Source organism: Lutra lutra, chromosome 4 (genome assembly GCF_902655055.1).
Source record: "Lutra lutra chromosome 4, mLutLut1.2, whole genome shotgun sequence".
Taxonomy (NCBI): domain Eukaryota; kingdom Metazoa; phylum Chordata; class Mammalia; order Carnivora; family Mustelidae; genus Lutra; species Lutra lutra.
This window is the reverse complement of record NC_062281.1, coordinates 153135724-153156319: the sequence shown is the minus strand read 5'-3', so window position 1 is coordinate 153156319 and position 20596 is coordinate 153135724. Positions and strand designations below refer to the sequence as shown.

The window sequence follows — 20596 nt, the reverse complement described above, 5'->3', positions numbered from 1 at the left end:
ACAATTAATAGAATGGACAGCAGACTCCACTGAAAGCTGATCAGAGCTCGTCAGGAGCAAACAAGGCAATGATTGACTGAAAAGCAAAATGAAAGTAGTACATGGATATACACACTCCAGACAACAGGTAGAGGAAGCTCAGATGTGACTAAAGTACTATTTTCTGAATATAAAGATAGGAAACTGGATGTCGCTGTAGATTGTCACATATAAGGGAACATTTTTTAATAAATTTCAGATAAACAGGAGACGATTTGGAAATGTTAAGCTAGAAGATGCTACTATGTACAGGTGTACTGCAGATATCACAGATTCACAACGAGACCACGGTGAGAAAGCAAATATTGCAAGAGTCAAATGAATTTTTTTTTGTTTTTCAGTGGATATTAAGTCTATTAAGCGTACGGTAGCATCGTGTCTAAAACAATGTATATGTCTTAATTAAAAAGGACTTTATTGCTAAAGAACGCTACCCATCATCTGAGCTTTCGGCAAGTTGTGATCTTTCTGCTGGGGGAGGAGCTTGTCTCGGTGGTGATGGCTGCCCACGGATGCGGGTGGCTGCGGCAGTTCCTTAGAATTAGACCACCGGGAAGTTGGCTGCATAGACTGACTCTTCCTTCCAAGAACGATTTCTCTGTAGCACGCGATGCTGTTTGACAGCATTTTACCCACAGAACTTCTTTCAAAATTGGAGTCAATTCTATGAGACCCTGCTGCTGCTACACGAACCAAGTTTCTGTGATATTGTGAATCCTCTGGTGTCATTTCAACCACCTTCACGACATCTTCACCGGGAGTAGATTCCCTCCCAGGAAACCACCTTCTTTGTTCATCTGTAAGAAGCAACTGCTCACCCTCAAGTTTTACCCTGAGAGGGCGGCTGCGCAGTCCCACCTTCAGCCTCCGCTTCCCGTTCTCTTGCTCCTTCTGCCCCATCTGCAGTCACTTCCTCCCTGACGTCCTGACCCCTCAGAGTCGCCCATGAGGGCTGGAACCAACTTCTTCCAAACTCCTGCTCATGTTGCTATCCTGACCTCTTCCCATGAATCACGGATGTTCTAGGATGGTGAATCCTTTCTGGAAGGTTTTTATTTCACTTTGCCCAGAGCCACCAGAGGAATCACTGTGGCAGTGACAGCCTTATGAACTGAATCTCTTAATCAGAAGGCCGGAATGACTCCGTGATCCATGGGCCGCAGAACGGATGCCGTGTCAGAGGCATTCGAACACTTACCTTGTCCGTCTCCATCACGGCTCTTGGGTGACCAGATGTACTGTCAGTGAGCAGGAATATTTTGAAAGGAATCTTTTTTTCTGAGGAGGTCTCAACAGGGGGCTTAAAATACTCAGTAAACCATCTTGTAAACAAGTATGCTATCATCCAGGCTTCGTTGTTCTGTTTACAGAACACTAAAGTATAGATTTAGCAAAATTCTTGAGGGTCCTGGGGCTTTATGAAAAGCACCAGCTTAAACATAAAGTCACGAGCTGCATGAGCCCCTCCCACGAGAGTCAGCCCGGCCTTTGGGGCTTTGAGGCCAGGCGCTGACTTCTCTGCCGCTGTGGACGTCTCACACGGCATCTTCCCCTGACAGAAGGCTGCTCCGTCTACACTGAACTTCTGTTGTTCAGTGCATCCACTTTCACGAATGATCCGAGCCAGAACTTCCAGATCACCTGCTGTGGCGTCTACACGGGCACTGGCTGCTTCATCCTCCACTTCTACGTTATGGAGGCGGCTTCTTTCCCTAAACCTCACGAACCCACCTCTGCTGCTTCCAACCTTCCTTCTGCAGCTTCCTCACATCCCTCAGCCTTCACAGAATGGAGGAGGGCTCGGGCCTTGCTCTAGGTCAGACCTGCCTTAAGGAAATGTGGTGGCTGGTTTGCTCTTCTATCGAGACGGCTCACTCACTCTTCACATCGGCAGTAAGGCTGTTCCACTTTCTTATCATCCGTGTGTTCCCTGGAGCAGCACTCTCAGTTTCCTGCAGGAACTCTTCCTTTGCTTTCACAGGCATACTACTGTGCTGCCTGGCTAGGTGTTTGGTGCAAGAGGCTTCACTTTCAGCTTCACTAACTCTGCTTCTGACCTGCCTTTCTAAGCTTAATCATTTCTAGCTTTTGATTTAAAGTGAGACGTATAGCTCTTCCTCCCACTTGAACTCTCATAGGCCATTAGAGGGTTATTAATTGGCCTAATTTCAATACTGTTTGTTTCAGGGAATAAAGGGCCCAAGGAGAGGGAGAGAGGTGTGGGAACAGCTAGCTGTGGAGCAGTCAGAACACACATAACATCTCTGAAGTTTGCTGTCTTACACGGGCACGGTTTGTGGTGCCCCAAAATAATTACAATAATAACACCACCGATCAATGACCATAGATCATCATGACATGACTTATATATGACAAATATAAGAATGAAAAAGTTTAAAATACTGTGAGAAGTACCAAAATGTGACACAGACACACAAAGTCAGCAAATGCTGTTGGGAAAATGGCACCAGTGGACTTGGTTGGTACAGAGTTGGCACCAAGTTCGATTTATAAAAAACATACCATGTGCAAAACGCAATGAGTGAAGGCATGCTTGTACATTGTTTCTGCTGTTGATTAACTGTTATAATACTACTCTGAGTGGGAGCTTTCTTAAATTCTTCCTATTACATAAGTGTAGCCACTTAAAAAAAAAAAGAAAAAAACCCATTACACTAATACTAGCCCCGAGGAGTTCTTGAGATCTATGGTAAGTTTATGGTAAGTTAGAAAAAAATGACAGTACACAAAAATCTTCTATTTAGAATTAAAGCAATACATATAACTATGGAAAAAAACCTCACGTGCTGTTTAAGTATCTTTACATGATGTCTGGTGTGATCTTAATTTCTAGACTGAAAAAGTGAAGAAGCAGAACCAGGCCCATCTTCTGTCTCTGGTACCAAGCTCTGTCCTGACCCACAAAGGGTACCAAGTAAATGGGCAGATTCATGGAATCACTGGGCAAATACTAATTGAGTACTTACTATGTTCTAGGCACTCTTTTCAGGGCTGGGGATACAACAATGAGCAAAACAGAAGGCAGCTCTCACGGCGTTTAAGTGTATCTCACCAGGGAGAGAGAGACATTAAATAAGATAAAACATACACTATGTTAAAGTAAATCAGGAAGGGAGATACGAAGTGCAGGGATGGTGTTAAAAATGCAAACAGGATTGCCAAAGAAGGCTCACTGAGAAGGCAACATCCAAGTGAAAGCTGAAGAATGTGAGAGAGGACCACCAGGATACTGAGGAAGAACATTCCAGACACAGGGAAGTGCAAGTGCAAAGACCTTACTGAGTCCAAGGACCACGGAGGCCAGTACAACTGGGGCAGTGGGAGGGAGGGAGGTCAGGGGAGGTGATCTCAGAGAAGTTCCAGGAGATGAGCCCTATAGGGCCCAGCAGACTCTGCCTCCTGCTCTGCGGGAGACGATGCCCTGGAGCACTGGAGCAACACGTGTCTGCCGTTCAAGCAGAGCCCAGGCTGCTGGCGCTGCACAGAGGAGACACTGAAGCGGTGTTGGGGCAGAGCTGAGAGAGCAGGCCGACATGGCCAAAATCCTTCAGGTGAGGCATGACAACTGCCTGGACCCATGTGGAAGCCATGGAGGCAGACAAGAGTAGCTAGATTCGAGATGCATTTTGAAGACAGAGTCCTCGGCTCTCCCCTTCCTCTCTGGCTACTCTGTCATCTGCCCAGCCGGGTCCTCTCCACCCTCGATCTCTACACAAAGGAGCTCCCTGGCTCCATCCTCTGAGCTCTCCTCTGTCTATGCCTGCTGTTCCCTTTGGAGGAACCTCATCAGTCAGGACTTGTCCAATAGAAAAGGACCCAGCCCACCGAGCCTATGTGGGCCACAGGCCCAAGTATGAAGATGACCAACCTGACCTGCCCGTGGATGCCCCCGCCACCCCCGTACCTGCTCCATGGCATACGAGGAGCTGAAGACCCCGCTGCCGCTGCTACTGGAGCTGGTCGAGGAGTCCGCCGAGCTCCCGGATGGGGTCCCACTGCCTGAAGTCTTCACTGTGAGGATCTGTTCATCAGAAAAGCCCAGCTGGTGGAGGAGCTTTTGATCTTTATTCACCGTCAGCTGCAAAAAGTGGTTTCTTAATTAGTGGGAGGGAAAGGGGGACAAAGGTATGGCTGTCATGCTGAAGGGCCAGACGGCTGGCGCAGACCTACCAGACTGTCATTGGTAAATATCTGTATGTTGTCCACAGGCGAACACAACTGCTTGGCTATCTTCCACCGCACGCTCCCTATGGTCTCATTACTGTGGGCCTGCATGATCAGATCAAACACCGCTTGTGAGGAGGGACTGGGTGCCGACCGCCATCCCAGAAGCCGGGAACACGGAAGAGACCCCACAGACAAGTCTCCCCTTTCACAGTAATTCAATGTCCATCTTCTCACCCCTGTACTACCTCACCATCTCGTGGAATCAAATCTCAAGCCCTACTGCGGAGTCTCCACACTCTCCTGTTCTCTGCACACTCCACCACCAGCTACCCTGCCTGTCACCGAACAAGCCACCCAAGTCCCACGGCAGGGCCTCTGTCCCTGCTGCTCCCTTCACTGGGAATGTTCTTCCCCAGAAACAACTTGCTGTCACTTCATTCCATCTTTGCTCAAATGTCACCATCTCAGAGAGAACTTCCCTGCCCATTTTTTTTTCCAAGATTTTATTTATTTGAGAGAGAGAAAGGATGAGAAAAAGAGCATGAGAGAAGAGAGGTCAGAGGGAGAAGCAGATTCCTTGCCAAGCAGGGAGCCTGATGTGGGACTTGATCCTGAGACTCCAGGATTATGACCTGAGCCAAAGGCAGCTTAACCAACTGAGCCACCCAGGCGCCCCCCTGCCCATCTTTTTTTAAAGACATTTCACATATATGCACCACTCTCTACCGAATCATCCAGCTTTATTCTTACTCCTTATAAAACCCATTACCAACCGATACTGTATCACACACCTACTTTCAGGCCTACCCCATCATTTCCCTTTCACTGCCGGTGTTTAGTCTGAATTTGTTGACCAAACAGCTTGTACCTCATGCAGCTATCCCAGTCCGCACTGCTCTCGAGAAAGTAACAAGACAATCTGAGAATGGCCCCTGGGCTCAGCGCAAACCTACCTCTACAGTGAAGGTATCTTTGGTAGACTCATACGTAACATTGAGAGTTAAAAGATGTCCATGAAATGAGGCCCCATGAGGTAGAATAGTTCGTGGAACAGAGTAAAAATCCTTGAAAAAGAAGTCAAGCAAGTCAGGCGTAGTGCGTCACTGAAATATCTTAGAAACACACACCTAATGCAACGAATCTAACGATACAACGATAAAGTGGCTTTAAAAAGACAGGCTTACCTCTATAGTGATCACGTAGCGTTCGGCCAGAAGCAGCAATCTCTCGATTATTACGAGTTTAGTGGATCTACAGATTAAAAAAAATTTTTTTGGAACATATATGAAAAGAATTGCTCGATTCCGGTCTGCTTCACTCAAACCCACACAGTTAGCACTCACTGGTCAAAGGCTGAAATCTGCAGAGACTAAACTTCCCCTGTACCCAAGGTGGGGAGAGGGGTGGCTCAACCAGCTCACAGCTGGGACACACCCATAGAGTCAGGGAGGACAGCATCTCTCCTCCCCTGTCTTCTCCTCTCTTTGTAAACAGCTGTTCTATATATAAAGAGAGGACCTGGGTCTCCAGGTCTATTTGTCCATCAATCCCCAAGAATAAACTATCAGTGAGTTTGAGTCTCACAATCTTACAACTAAAATACGCCACATGATTTGGTAAAACATGGACCAAGTGCTACCAAATTCTGACCTACCTGAAAATCAGAAGACGAATAAAAGCCAGTAAGTCTACCACAAATAACACCTGCTGTTTTAATGAGCCAGAGGATGAAGAGGAAGTGAAGGATAAACAATTGTTTATCTGGTTTAAAAGAACATTCTGTGTAAGTAAGATATACAGCGTAAGAATTTATTATTCCACTGGTTTTCCAAGTACTTAAGAAGTCATCAGGCATTGAGAGACAACCATCTCTAGAACAGGAAACATATGGCCAGGAAGTGTGGAGCTCTAGCACACCTGAAAATGAGACCTGAGGTCCCTTTTGGTCAGACTCAGGGTGTATTACTAATTATCTGAATTCACAGGACTCCGACATGCAGCAAGCTTATACATTCACAGCTCCATATTTTAGGAAAGAGAACATTACACGTGTTAACATCAAGAGATGAAAATCCAAGTGCCCTTAATTGAAACATGTGCTATTCCAGAAAATCTAGGCATTTCAAATACAGGTATTTCTAAATCTGAAAAAAAAGGTACTACCATTTTCTAACAATTGGTCCGGTTTGCTGATCAGCAGTATTGGAAATTTCACTTTAAAAAGAATTGATTAGGGGCGACAGGATGGCTCAGTGGGTTAAGCCTCTGCCTTTTCAGCTCAGGTCATGATCTCAGCGTCCTGGGATTGAGCCCCACATTGGGCTCTCTGCTTGGTGGGGAGCCTGCTTCCCTTCCCCCACCCCCTCTGCCTACTTGTGATTTCTCTGTTAAATAAATAAATAAAATCTTAAAAAAAAAACAAATAAAAAGCATTTATTAAACACATTTTAATAGTTCTGTTAAATACATTTAACAGAGTTCTAAATCCTTTCCAGCTATGGGCAAGACTAGAATTTGATACTGAGATGGAAAATCCTTAGGAAATATCTAAGTGTTAATAGTAAGTGAATGAGTGAATTTAATTATGCCTCAATAATGAATTAAATCACAGACAGCATCACAGAACACTGTGTAGAGGAGGGAATAACTCCTGCCCCCCCCAAAGATGGGACAATTACAGTCACTGAGAAGTCCTTCCAAAACCAGTGAAATAAGATTGACTACAATGTCCTGGTTCAAATGCAAGTTTGAAATTTTATATTCTTATTAAAAGTGTTTAGAGTTTTTAACAAGAAAAAGATGATCCTATAATTTTGCTCTGTACGCATTCAAACATGAACTGATTCAGAATAAAAATCACTTAGTAAAAAGAGAAAAACAGAAAACACACTTATTCAAAGATGTTCCAGTTTGGAAATCCTAATCCAATAGCCCAATCCAATAGTTCATTAATGCATTTCTCTTCTGGTTTGTCAGACAAGTGAATCATTAAGGACCTAGGCAGGGATGGACCACATCTTACAAACATGTAATTAGGAATTCTCAATGCACATTCTCCACGAAAGTCTTATTTGAAATACACTTCCATCAATGTGGGAATGCAAAGGTCATGTTAGTGTTTTTATCATGAGCTGAATCTATAATCACTTTCTACTATTTTAACTATTTTTGGTAAGGTTTTATTTTTTAAAGTTTTTATTTATTTATTTGAAAGAGAGAGAGAGAGAGACAGAGAAAGAAACAGGGAGGAGAGTGGGGCTACATCCCAGGACTCTGGGATCATGACCTCACCCAAAGGCAGATGCTTAAGCAACTGAGCCAATCAGGTGCTCTTGTAAGATTTTATTTTTAAGTAATCTCTACAAGCAATGTGAGGTTCAAACTCACAACCCCAAGATCAAGAGTTGTGTGCTCTACCAACTGAGCCAGCCAGAGGCCCCACTTTCTGGCATTTTATTTTTATTTATTTATTTTTTTAAGATTTTATTTATTTGACAGAGATCACAAGCAGGCAGAGAGGCAGGCAGAGAGAGGGGGAAGCAGGCTCCCTGCTGAGCAGAAAGCCTGATGCGGGGCTTGATCCGAAGACCCTGGGATCATGACCTGAGCCGAAGGCAGAGGCTTTAACCCACTGAGCCACCCAGGCGCCCCTCTTCTGGCATTTTAAAAAGAGCTCCAAGAGGGCTGAGTTGTATTGGCATCTCTCATGTTAGCAAAATATCGCTACTTAGTACTCAAATCATTTTTTAAAAAAGATGAAAAGATGAAGAATATAAGGACTTAATTGTTTTGACTCCTTTTCTAAAGGAAGGCTTTAAAAAGAAAAAAAGAACTGTAAATGAACAAATACAAAGACCTTCCAAGAGTAGAAAATGACAATCTGAGTACCCATCACTAGAGGGCAGCAAAGTAAGCCTTGTTGGGAGCACCTGCCAAAGTTTCCTGGGCACCACCAGTTTAGGGCTGCTAAGAACGAAGTGCTTGTAAAACCTCACAGCAGCATTTGAGCTCCTTCAGTCTAACGTTCCTGAATACTCATCTTCGTTCCTTACCACAGCAAACAACTATAGCAAATACCGAGCTCAGATTTCCCTGGTAATATCTGTCAACACTAAACACAGTAATGTGGTCACAGACATCAGTTCAAAACTACAACACAAATATTTGGTGATGAAGTTCTTAATAAAAGTTATTTTGAAGTGATCCGAAGGGGCACGTGCACCCGAATGTTTATAGCAGCAATGTCTACAATAGCCAAACTATGGAAAGAACCTAGATGTCCATCAACAGACGAATGGATAAAGAAGATGTGGTATATATACACAATGGAATACTATGCAGCCATCAAAAGAAATGAAATCTTGCCATTTGCGACGACGTGGATGGAACTAGAGGGTATCATGCTTAGCGAAATAAGTCAATCGGAGAAAGACAACTATCATATGATCTCCCTGATATGAGGGAGAGGAGATGCAACATGGGGGGTTAAGGGGGTAGGAGAAGAATAAATGAAACAAGATGGGATTGGGAGGGAGACAAACCATAAGTGACTCTTAATCTCACAAAACAAACTGAGGGTTGATGGGGGGAGGGGAGTTGGGAGAGGGGGGGAGGGGTTATGGATATTGGGGAGGGTATGTGCTATGGTGAGTGCTGTGAAGTGTGTAAACCTGGCGATTCACGGACCTGTACCCCTGGGGATAAAAATATGTTTATAAAAAATAAAATTTAAAATTAATAAGTGAAAAAAAAGTTATTTTGAGAAAAAAATTTTAAGAAAATAATATTTCAACTATGATGATATTATAATGCACAATTTTAACTAACCATCATTTGCCATTTCATTTTGCTTATGCTGTAAATGCCCTGATTTGGGCACAAGGAGAAAACTGCTCTTCATACAATGAATATATCTAGTAGTCTATTGCAAAGAGTAGGTTACTCCTGTTACACAGTGTCAAAGTAAAGTGATTTAAATACCGCCTCCCCGCCAAAAATTAACAACAGAAGTTGTCCACTAGGCAGAGGGGAGGGGCAGAGCAGTGCTTGGGTGGTGGTGATGATGACCTACAGATCTTCAGGGAAAGACATACAGATTTGGGGAAGTATGATGGGGTCATACAATTTCTCAGGATATGACTATTTGCAAAAATTAAGACATAAAAGGAGGAAATCCACAACTGAGACATCTCCGAAAAGAGCTGCCAGTTATTTTTTATTTTTTTGAACTGAAAAAAGAAAACACACACACACACACACACACACACACACACACTCACTCCTGCATCAGGCGAGGATGTGCCGTCACTTCTGCGCACTTACCTATATGGAGACTGAACTGACGTTGCTACAGTTGGCATAGCAGTCGCTGTCAGCATTTTTGTGGCTCTCGTCACAGCATGCGTCAGAGTGGGGCCGCCAAGGGCTGAGCTGGCTGCCTATGAAACAGGAACCAATCATTCTCTATCAGGGTTTTCTCAAACCTCGGCTCTACTGCTATTTGGGGCTGGAAACCTTTGTTGGAGGGCTTTCTGGGCTTCACAGGATGTTTGGCAACCTCTCTGACCTCCCGTCACTACCCACCTACCACGAGGTACCAGCGGGAACTCTCTGGCTGTGACAACCACAAAGATGTCTGGACATTACCAAACGATCTCCGGGAGGCAGGAGCAGCTCCAGTGGAGAACTACTGTTCTACATATGTTCAAACTTAATTGGTACCTCATTTAAGGTCCTTGAATATTTTAAATGGTTTCCAATGATGACCTATCTGGATGGAAGTCTACAACCTGGAAAATTCTGTATGGATTCGAGCACATATTCATCATCAGAAGGTTTAACTTATTGACATTTGGGGGCAGCAGCCTACGTTTTTGGAATACTCTCCATTAGATATAAAATTTAAACATGAGTTAAGAATGAAAGTGACTGTTTAATGCTTTAACCATCATGCTGGAGCTATAAGGCACTAGAAACTGATGTGAGATAGTATCACACAGTAGACTTCTAATGGACAAAGAACATCAATACCACCAACTACTGAGTGTCCTTCTGGGCCTTTAGTAACATTTAAGATATAGTCTCAAGTGAAAATGGGGAAGGGTAGGAAAAGCCAATTCTTTCATGACACTCCTTGACAGAAAGAGAAAACAGAGAAAAGAATCTATTAGAAATGTGGAATGTGGGGCGCCTGGGTGGTTCAGTGGGTTAAGTCTCTGCCTTCTCAGGTCATGACCCCAGGGTCCTGGGATCGAGCCGTGCATTGGGCTCCCTGCTCAGTGGGAAGCCTGCTTCTCCCTCTCCCACTCCCCCTGCTTGCATTGTCTCTCTCCCTCTGTCAAATAAACAAACAAAATCTTTAAATAAATAAATAAATAAATAAATAATTTTTAAAAACCAAATAAAGATTAAAAAAAAAAGAAACGTGGAACGTATAGCAGACCTGTTTTCTGAAGACAGTTCCTATACCCCAAAACAGGGGGTGGGTGGAGTGGGGTAGAGGGGTGGTGGAAAGAGAAGGAAAGCTTTCCCATAAAGGACACTTCTGTACTGGGGGAATCAAGGCAAATGTCTGTTCCCTGTGTGACAATAAGGTACTGTTGACAAATTCTTTAGTAGAATCCAGCCACAAATATCAATATTTTACATGATCCCAATATAAAAGGAAAAACATCAAAGCAGTTATTTCAAAAAGAGGCTCAAATGAAATTCAGAAACAGGTTCAAATGAGATTTACCACTCACTTCTAATCTCGTGTAACAATCAGCAATAAATTTCTTATGTAATGATACAGAATCCTAAAAGTAAGAGATAAAAGAAATTAAAATTAGTCTGACATTTAGTTGCAATCATTATTAAGAGCAAAACATCAAAATAAAGTGAATTTGGGGGCACACCAAGGGTGAAAACTTATCCATAAAAATACATATATCATCTTCTGTTCTGTGCACGAGCACCCACCTTCTTTAATCTAGGATTTAGGTTAATGTAACTATAGTTTATGATTAACTGAATAGCTTCATTAGCAATTTCTTCATCAGGTGATTCCATGGCTATTTTCCAAATGAAATCCATTCCTATCAATTCCAGCTTTTCTACATACTGTCCAAAAGAAAAAAAAGTCATATAGTACACCAAAATTACAGACAACGATCTTTTACTGTATTACTCAGTCCGCACCTTTCAGGTTAACATGAGTTAAGTCTGCAAAAACCAAGCTACACACGAGAGCACTGCTGTACCGATCTGGGACTTTAAAACAAAGAAAAAGAAAAAAACACAAACACTGGGCTATGTCCATGGCAACCGGGATAGTTATGGAGTGTTGTCTTCAGATATTGCTAAACCCAAGCTGAAAATCCACCCAGACAGGCTAAAGAAGCGGAAACACATAGGAGTGAGGTGGGCGCCATATTCAGTTGTTTTTCTCCAAAGGGCAAGAGAGCCAGGCTAGAAGTGGTTAATAATCCTTGAGGCTCAATTTGGTTTTCCCAAAGCTCAGTTCAAGGGACAGGATCCAGGCCTTAGAGATTTCATAAAAATTCTTGCCATCCAGAAGCTTTGTCTTGAATCAAGAATTATGCCTTAGAAAAGAGAGTTATGTTTTGTCTTCCTTTCTTAAGGTCCACATGTAAACATAAACATATGCTATATACATTCTATGGGTCCTCATTCTCCTGATTCATGGAATGTTCCTAAAAATTTCTCCCCAAATCCCTGCCACTGCGATGAACTAAAGATTCATCTTCAGAATTAAAGATGTTGTAACTTTTTAGGAACATATTCATTACCAGATCTGAGGAGTCAGAAGCTTCGATGAAGCGATCCCTCCCCTCCATTCACCCAACCACAGGAGGCTGCTGGCTGCCCCAGGTCAGCAAGAAGCATGGAGGGATTTGAGAGTCAACTGTGCTCTCGCCATGCTGGAAGGGGGGCCTCCGTTATGCTCTAAGAGAAGCCCTGCAGTCAGTGCAGTCAAGGAGATGCCCATTCTTTAACAAAATTACAACACTTTTGTTGTGTTTTACCAGATTATCCAAATTACCTAGATTTCAGAATAATGTACTCACCAACTGAGCTCCTTGTCGTTTCAATCGATGATCACAAAGATTCACATTTTCAAAAAAAGTCTTAAATAAGTTAAAACCTGAAATTACAGAGGGTCAGATAAATTCACACACTCTAAGTACCACAGATAATCAATGAAAAGCCTCAAAGTATCTCAAGAACCAAAACTGTAAAACTCTTAGTACAAAACAGACATAAATCTTCAAGACCCTGGATTAGGCAATGTTTTGTTAGATATGGTACCAAAAGCACAAACAATAGCAGAAAAAACAGATAAACTGGGTCTCATCAAAATCGAGAACTTTGTACTTCAAAGGACTACAGGAGTGTGAAAAGTCTATCCACTGAATGTGACAAAATATTCTCAAATCGTGTATCTGGTGAGGAGATACTATGCAGAATATACAGCTCAACAATAAAGACAAGCCAACCTATAATGGGCAAAAGGTTTGAACAGACATTTTTCCAAAGAGTATATACATACAGTCAATAAACACATGCCCAGATGCTCATTAGTATCAGTCATCAGGGAAAGGCACACTGAAACCATGAGATAACCCTTGACACACACCACAGCAAGAATAAAGATGACAGACAGTAACAAGTGTTGGTGAAGATGGGAAGGAACTGAAACCCTCAGATGCTGCTGGGAGGATTACAAACAGTGCAGCCACTTTGCAAAATAGTTGGACAGTCGTTCAAATGTTAGTTCCAGGATACAATTCCACTCCTTGGTATATATCAAAGACAAATGAAAACTAATGTCCATACAAAAACTTGTACATAAATGCTTATAGCAGTGTTATTGGTCATAGCCAAAAAGTGGTAACAACTCAGTGTCCATCCACTGATGGACGGATAAATAAAATGTGGGACGGATAAATAAAATTTCAATGGAATATTATTCAGCCATAAAATGGAATGAAGTACTGACACATCCTACCATTTGAGCTATCGGGCCATATAATTTAAAATTAATCATATACCATTCACATAAAAAGGAAATTATCTGTGTATATAAACATATGTATACAGAGATGTAAAGAAAAGTCCAGAAGGATATTCAAGACTGAGAAGCAGACTTAGGGGGAGAGGGAAGAAAAATTTCTTAAAGAACTGAGAAAAAAAGATTTTACGTTGTTTTCCTACCATTCATTGTGATTTCATATGACTCCAATTTAAGAATTTTCTCCTTGAAAAGCTGCTGTTGAACATCACTCTCGAGATCATGTTGCCCTTTTGTAAACCATTCAAAACACATCTGTGGATCAAGACAGATGTTATCCTATAAGTAAAATCCATTTCAGGCAAATACATATTCCAAAGTGGGAAAGTGAAGAAAAGTTTAAACCTTCAAAAATATTTATTGATGAAATACCACTGAAAACTGAAAATGCCTGGTATTCTGGAACTAAATAAAGCAGTTCTAGCAACCTTTCCCCCAGATAATGCAAATATAGACTCACATCGTTCAATGGAACTTAAACTTGGGCTTCTCCACTAATGTTCATTAACAAGCCTGGCTATGTATGTGCCAATGACTGTGCTAGGCAAGGGCACAGATGTAGTCCTTTCAACAATACTATCAAGCAGTTATAATTCTGTAAAATGAGATGAGCAAACAGTAATTCATTGTTAAAATATGCCAAGTCAGGTGTTCTGCTCCTGGTTTAATCTACTTTCAGCTGCTTAATTATAGTTTAAAAAATCTGTCTAGGCATTTATTTTTCTTTGTGTTTCTGGGGTACAACATCATTACAGGGACTCAAAGTTCTGGTTGGTAACTCGAAATTAGTTCCATGGGAGGGAGAAAAAACATAAACGACACAATAAGAATTCTGTAGCTGTGCTAGCTCTGAATTTGATTTTACCCGGAATGGTATAAAAATTACTAAAGAACTCATATATTTAGATCACAGATATAAATTACATAAAATATTTTTTCAGCACTTATAGTTCCTGGCCTGTTGGTACAATGTATGCTTAGCAAATTGAGAAGTGTTTAGAATTAAAGAAGTGAAACCCACAAAAAATATGACACACCCAGAAAAGGTAAAATATTTAAGTCCCACTTCTGCCTTATTTTACCCACACTACCATCTTCTTACCTCTCTATCTAATTCACAGACATCCTGGCCAGTCACAAGACACTCCCAGATCTCCTTGGCACGATTCCAACCCAGATACAGCGTAGCTTCTTGTAAGAAAAATGCTAGAAATTTTAGATGGGCCTCTAAATACTGCAAAAAGAAGTAATGCTAATTAGTTAACTCCAGGCGCTCCTTCCTAAAAGGAAAATGAACAAATCTTTTTAATTAAAAAAGTTCTACCTAACACTTTCTCATATAATTTAGGATAATATAAATGCGAGACATCTGTTGGTAAGCTGACAGCACAATGTAGTAGAAGCTACTTGAAGTCTATTACCAATTCCAGTTGACTTAGGATGTCAGTAAAATATCATCTCAGCAATCTCAAAGTGAAACACCACAAACTCACAAGCGGTGAGTTAAGATTTCTTCTAATTTTTAAAAACAATGTTACTAACCAGTTGATTTAAGAAACAAAACAACTCTTCAGAGAACTGACAATTACTATTTCCCATGAAAGACAAAAGAAAGATGGTGGTCTTTATCACAGGCAGTTTTTAGGTGATTTACTGAAAGATTTACCCAGAAATAACACTTTTCTCAACTTTTGTTTTAAAATGATTGTAGTCAAAACACAAAACCGTTCAGTCACTACAAAGATACCTCAGGCCACCTCTTTTAGAGAGACACCCAATGAATGTAATTTTTTATGGTTCAAGTGCAAAAAGCCAGATGAGCACTGTAAATCACGACACAAAAGCGCAACGGCGGATACCTCCCGGTAAGTGTATCGGCCGTCCACCAGTGTTGAACCAGTTAAGCCTCCAGGTCCAGCCACAGCGGCTGCAAGTCGATGACAGGCTATCAAACTTCCCGTTACCAATTTCACGATTTCAAAATTCTTCTTCAAGTCTTGAATAATGCTCTTAGCAGAAACAACAAAAAGAAAGATGGCATGAGAAGCCGCAGTAATTTTGTCAGTTCAACACAAGCAAATAAAACCATCTAGTATGCACATAATTAAAATTAAGGGAATAAACTTCTCTGCTAATTTTCTTCTTCTAGAGAGTTTTTGTTTGTTTGTTTGTTTGTTTAAGGTGACTTTCCTAAGAACTATTTCACTGGCTGTGTACTTTTCCGGATCTTTCTTCCCAAATCTCTCCTACCAAGGAAGATCCAGGTCCTTAAACAACCCAATCTTCCTGAGATCAAATGTCTTCACATCTTTCCAAACACATTCTGACTTTCAAAAACTGGTGTAATCATTTCAATAAATTAAGGAAATAAAAAGGAAATGAGTTAGGATAGATTAAAAGAAAAGCTCCGTCGATGGGGTGCCTGGGTGGCTCAGTGGGTTAAGCCTCTGCCTTAGACTCAGGTCATGATCCCAGGGTCCTGGGATCGAGCCCCACATCGGACTCTCTGCTCAGCAGGGAGCCAGCAGGGAGCCTGCAGGGAGCCTGATTCTCCCCCTCTCTCTGCCTGCCTCTCTGCCTACTTCTGCCTACTTGTGATTTCTCTCTGTCAAAGAAATAAATAAATAAATCTTAAAAAAAAAAAAAATCAATCCATCGAAATGAAAGCAGAAGGATGTTTAAACTCAAGATTATTAGAGACTATAAATGAACTATATTAATAATCGTAAAAATGTAAAATAGTGACTTTAAAACTCAGCAATCTCTTTAAGTTTCGTTATTCTAACAGCTGTGTATCTAACTGGATAGTCATCTAACAGTGTTCTTCTCTTACCTTGTCTTGCTTTTGGTAGGTCTGTTTTATAAACGAGCGGGTGATCTCGTGGAGCTGACGCAAAGCCGGCACCACCCATACAAACTGGGGGTTATTGAGCTGAGACGACTAGAGTTAAAAAGAAGTTACATCAGTTACTTCTAGAAATAAATGGCAGGCTAAATTTATGGGCTATAAAAATTTCCCAAGTCAATTAGGTTTTATGGCTACACATTCTATTATTTTTCTCTTCACACTGCTCATTTAGAGCGCATCTCCATGCATTCATAATTCAGTCTTCAACTTCTTATTCTGCATGCAATTTCCTAAGGCCAAGAACTGCAAACAGGAGTGGATGTGAAGTGACAGTAAATGTATAGGGGTACATCAGCAAAAAACAGACGACAAGGAATTAGCAACTTCAGAGGATAGATTAAGTAGCACAGGCTGCTAGGACATGTTGGAATGAAATAAGCTGATGGCCAAAATTTACCCTGGATAATACTGAGCTGGCTGATAAGTAAAATGGTATAGAAATACGATTTTCTATAATTACACGATTAAGATACCAATGATATGATCAAGATACTGATAGTGGTCTAAATATTAAAGAAAATACTCAGGAGCTGCTTGTACATCCTAGTTAGAACAATTTTGCAAGAGAGAATTCTATTTTTATTAATTATTACAGCCACTATACAGTTATACTTTGTATTTTTCATAACACTTTCAAATGTTATTTCTGAAACTGATACACGACAATCCAGATCTTTCATAGTACATATCTGAAAAGTCTGATGCTTGTGAAATGATCTTTAAAAAGAGAACTGTTCTTTAATACACAGCATCTTTTGAACTAAGACATTTATAAAATTTGGAAGACTGTTTAACACTATTAATCAAATTATCTATTAAGTCTCTAAAAACCTGAATAGAAGTTTTAAGCCCTTAGCCTTTATTTTAAAGGCTGAATTTTGCTTTTGTTTTTACAGCCTTCTCTTCCTTCTTCAAGTGTCTCTGTCAGATGAAGACCTTTACGAGGTAGAAAATACTTTGGAAAAATACACTTTCCGTCTCTGGCAGGAAAACACTATACTACCAAATATGTGTATTTGAGAGAGCTATTGCCAAAAACAGTACTGGTTTTCTTGAGGATCAGCCAATCAATCACCAAATACCCTATTTTCTGGATTCTAAGATACAGGTTTTATAAATTTCAACATTTCTGAAATTGACGCTTCTTACAACTGTCAAAAGTAACTTAGCAGCCACTAAGTGTAGGAGTAAGTTCTGACACAGCTGTCCTTACCTGAATGCATGTACCCTTGGCTGCATATGCATATGAAACGTATTTGTTTGTGCATCTACCTGTCATTTTAGTTGTGACTTCATTTCTGTAGCACCAAGCAAGGATGGCTTTTTAACTTAAATTTAGAACAAGGATTTGTTACTAAAATTCTTATAAAAAAGATGGCACTATGATGTAACACTGACTAGCCTGTTGCGTCTGTCAACTCAATTAAAAGCAAAGAAAACTGCCAGTGGTCTCAGTCTAAAGCATTTCTCACAGCTGGGGGAATTTGGTGTGACAGAGTCAGACCCGGTGAAGGGCTTTGTCACCCAGCACTAAATGTCTCTGTCCAAAGGTACACCCATAATTCGAGAGAAGCTGTTTATCCTGTAGTATACACATCGCAACTCAATTAAGGAAAAAAAGCAGCCTGATTTACCAAAAAGGACAAGGACACAAAATTTCATATTCTTTCACATGCCTCAAAAGTACACAGTCACTCTTGGGAGATTTCAGCGGTCAAAATCACTACTCTAGATACTGAAAAGCAGTGTGCCAGTGAAGCTCTGCATACGGGTCCAAAAAGAGGCTTCCATTCAGACTCTGGGCGGGCATTTTAACAAGCGAATGGTAAAAGGAAATGTGCAATTTCTTTTTTCTTCTTTGCAAACGTATTAGGTCTGTGATGCGGGGTGCAATCACAGGCATCTTATAATCAGAGAAATAAGGTATGTATTATAGGCCAACTATTTGCAAGACTACCTACATATTTCAGCTGCAAAATGACAAAGAATAAAACTCTAAGGGCTTAAGTCCAAACCGATACCTACTAATGATTATAAACATTAGGATATAAATATGAACCCTTCAGCAAATAATCAGATATACTGAAAAAGCATCATTATGAAAGACTTAAGTCAATCACGGCTAGAATATTTTTATTTAACATAGAAAATCATCCTGTGGAAGTCATTCACTGTCAATAAAATTAAGGAAATCCTATAAAATTGGAATTTAAAAAGTACTTCCAATATAATCTTCCTACAGTTTAGCAAACAGGAAAGATGTTATTTATTTCATCGTATCTATGACACTAGGTTGCTAAGTTACAAGAAAAATTTAAGTGATTTTTCTCTAGTAACCAAAGGGGCAAGAGACTATGGGAAACAATTAAAATGAGCATATTGGATAATGCCTGGTAACGGAGCTGAGGTTTTGTAAGTAGGAGGTAACGGCATGTCTGAAGCAGACACTGAGCATCAGCTGAAGCCTCAGAGGTCAGGTGGTGCAGCCTGCAAGCCTATGCCTAAACCCTCACTCACTTTCGTTAAACGACTATTCTCCTGGTGTCTCCCACGATGAGGGAGTCAGGAGGCGGTGCCCTTGATGGCAGACTGTTCTCACCGAAAGTGCACTGTCTTCTCATATTGAAACATGCCTCCCATTACTTCTTGGGAGACCTAAAAAGTCAGTGCAATCAAACTTCTCTACCACAATCTAAGTCTCCGAAGAACACGTTCATACTCTTTCTTGAATTCCATTCTCAAAGCTAAACATCCCCACCTTCTCATCTGCCTTATTTTTCTGGACCTAGCCATTTATCTAGATTCGTAGTACCAATTTTTTGCACAGGAGGACATTTCTTAAAAAGTCTTTCTTCCCGTGCTAACCACATCACTGTGAAACTGCACTGAGGACATCTTGCTACTCTTGCTTTCAATTACACGTTTCAGCAAGTAGCGGCCACTCTATACTGGGTAAGTAAAGATTTTAGTGTCCTCAACAGGGTGGAGGGGAGGGATCAAGAGGAAGGGATGGACATCTACTTAGAAGCTGCCAGGTGCTGTGCTGGGGACAGCCTTAAGAGAATGACTTAGGGTTACGCAAACGCTGCTACTTGAGTAAAAATGACTTTTTTGGTTTAGTAAATTTTTTTTTTTTTTTTTGGATGAGTACATTTAAATTTTTAATTGAAGGCAAAAAGAAGTGAAATAAGAGGGAGAGGGCTGGGGGTAAACAGTGGAAGGCATAAAGGAAGCAAAGGAAAGAGGACCAGGGGAGCCAAGGGTATCCTGGCAGAATCTACAAAAATGAAGTTAAGAAAAAAAGGTCAGGATTTCTGAACACAACAGTGGAATCTGGGAATTTTAAGAGTGTGAAAAGCAGAGGGGAGGGGAGTCAGTTGGGGGGAACAGAGGTAGCTGAGGTTGGGAGGGGAGTAAGAGGTGGGTGATCTTGTCTTACCCTTTGCTTAGTTTCTGTGTAGCCTGGCAGGGAGACATAATCCCCAGTCAGCCCACCTTGCTGCCTGGCAGGAAAGGGCATAGCATAGAAAAACACCTTTAGTGGCAGTATATAACTCACCCCCCTGCCTGGAGTCATGTCCAGGGGGTTCTGATCTTCCCACTGCCCCCCTCAGCCGTGTGTACTTTCAGAGAGTATCTGTGAGCACTTAGTTCACTAGAAAGTGCTATGTAAATGCAAGGTATTGTTATTTGGAACAAAGTAATGGTCCATCAGAATTTCTTTACTGGGAGCAGTGGGAGATTTAAAAAAAAAAAAATGAAGAGTACTCCTTTCGAGTTTCACAAAATGACTCCAAAAATGGCCCTGCTGCTGTTTAAGTTCTGTCATAAAACAACAGGCATGAATGGAGGGACTGCAGAGAGGCAGCGAAAATGCAGGGATGCCGCGGACCGACCAGGATTGCTCAATAACACTGAACCTGAGCCACACGAGGAAGGAACGGAAGGAACGGACGGTGGGAAGGGGTTTCTGCTTTCAAAAGCCAATTTCCAGGGAACAGTCTCTTGGGTGTGGACCCCTCCCATTTATAAAGAAACATATCTGTTACTGAGAAGAAAAGACCACTGTTCTATAGATACCCTTTTCCTCTCACTGTCACTACTGAAGGATCTAAACTCCTTACATAACTCTGGACGAGGTCCAAGTGTAAAGGCGGAGGCTGCGATAAATGATCCGGACTGCTGAGCTGAGAAAACTGGAAAAATTCGTACTGTATCTGAGGATGAGAGCAACGGTGCTGAATTAAAGGAACGATTCCTCACAGCCTGAGCACCATCAGCTCCAGCCTGCGAGTGACTTTTTGAAAATCTCTAAAGCTAGCGTGTATGTAGAAAATTCACCTGATCGAATTCCAGGGTCAGAAATTTAAACACCAAGTTCTTAGGTG

At 41.4% G+C, this 20596-nt stretch overlaps 1 protein-coding gene across 2 annotated transcripts in view; it reads right to left on the bottom strand.

The window, feature by feature from the left end:
- The window catches only part of USP24 (ubiquitin specific peptidase 24), a 137312-nt gene that overhangs the window by 61316 nt on the left and 55400 nt on the right, over nt 1–20596 (bottom strand). For both annotated transcript variants that reach the window (XM_047723878.1, XM_047723879.1), the window contains exons 17-28: nt 16134–16241; nt 15160–15309; nt 14403–14534; nt 13444–13555; nt 12297–12373; nt 11188–11328; nt 10971–11024; nt 9550–9665; nt 5412–5478; nt 5181–5291; nt 4231–4329; nt 3965–4138 (exon numbers count right to left, since the gene is read on the bottom strand). In XM_047723878.1, coding sequence (XP_047579834.1) covers nt 3965–4138; nt 4231–4329; nt 5181–5291; nt 5412–5478; nt 9550–9665; nt 10971–11024; nt 11188–11328; nt 12297–12373; nt 13444–13555; nt 14403–14534; nt 15160–15309; nt 16134–16241 — 1341 coding nt within the window. The remainder of the gene's footprint in view (nt 1–3964; nt 4139–4230; nt 4330–5180; nt 5292–5411; nt 5479–9549; nt 9666–10970; nt 11025–11187; nt 11329–12296; nt 12374–13443; nt 13556–14402; nt 14535–15159; nt 15310–16133; nt 16242–20596) is intronic.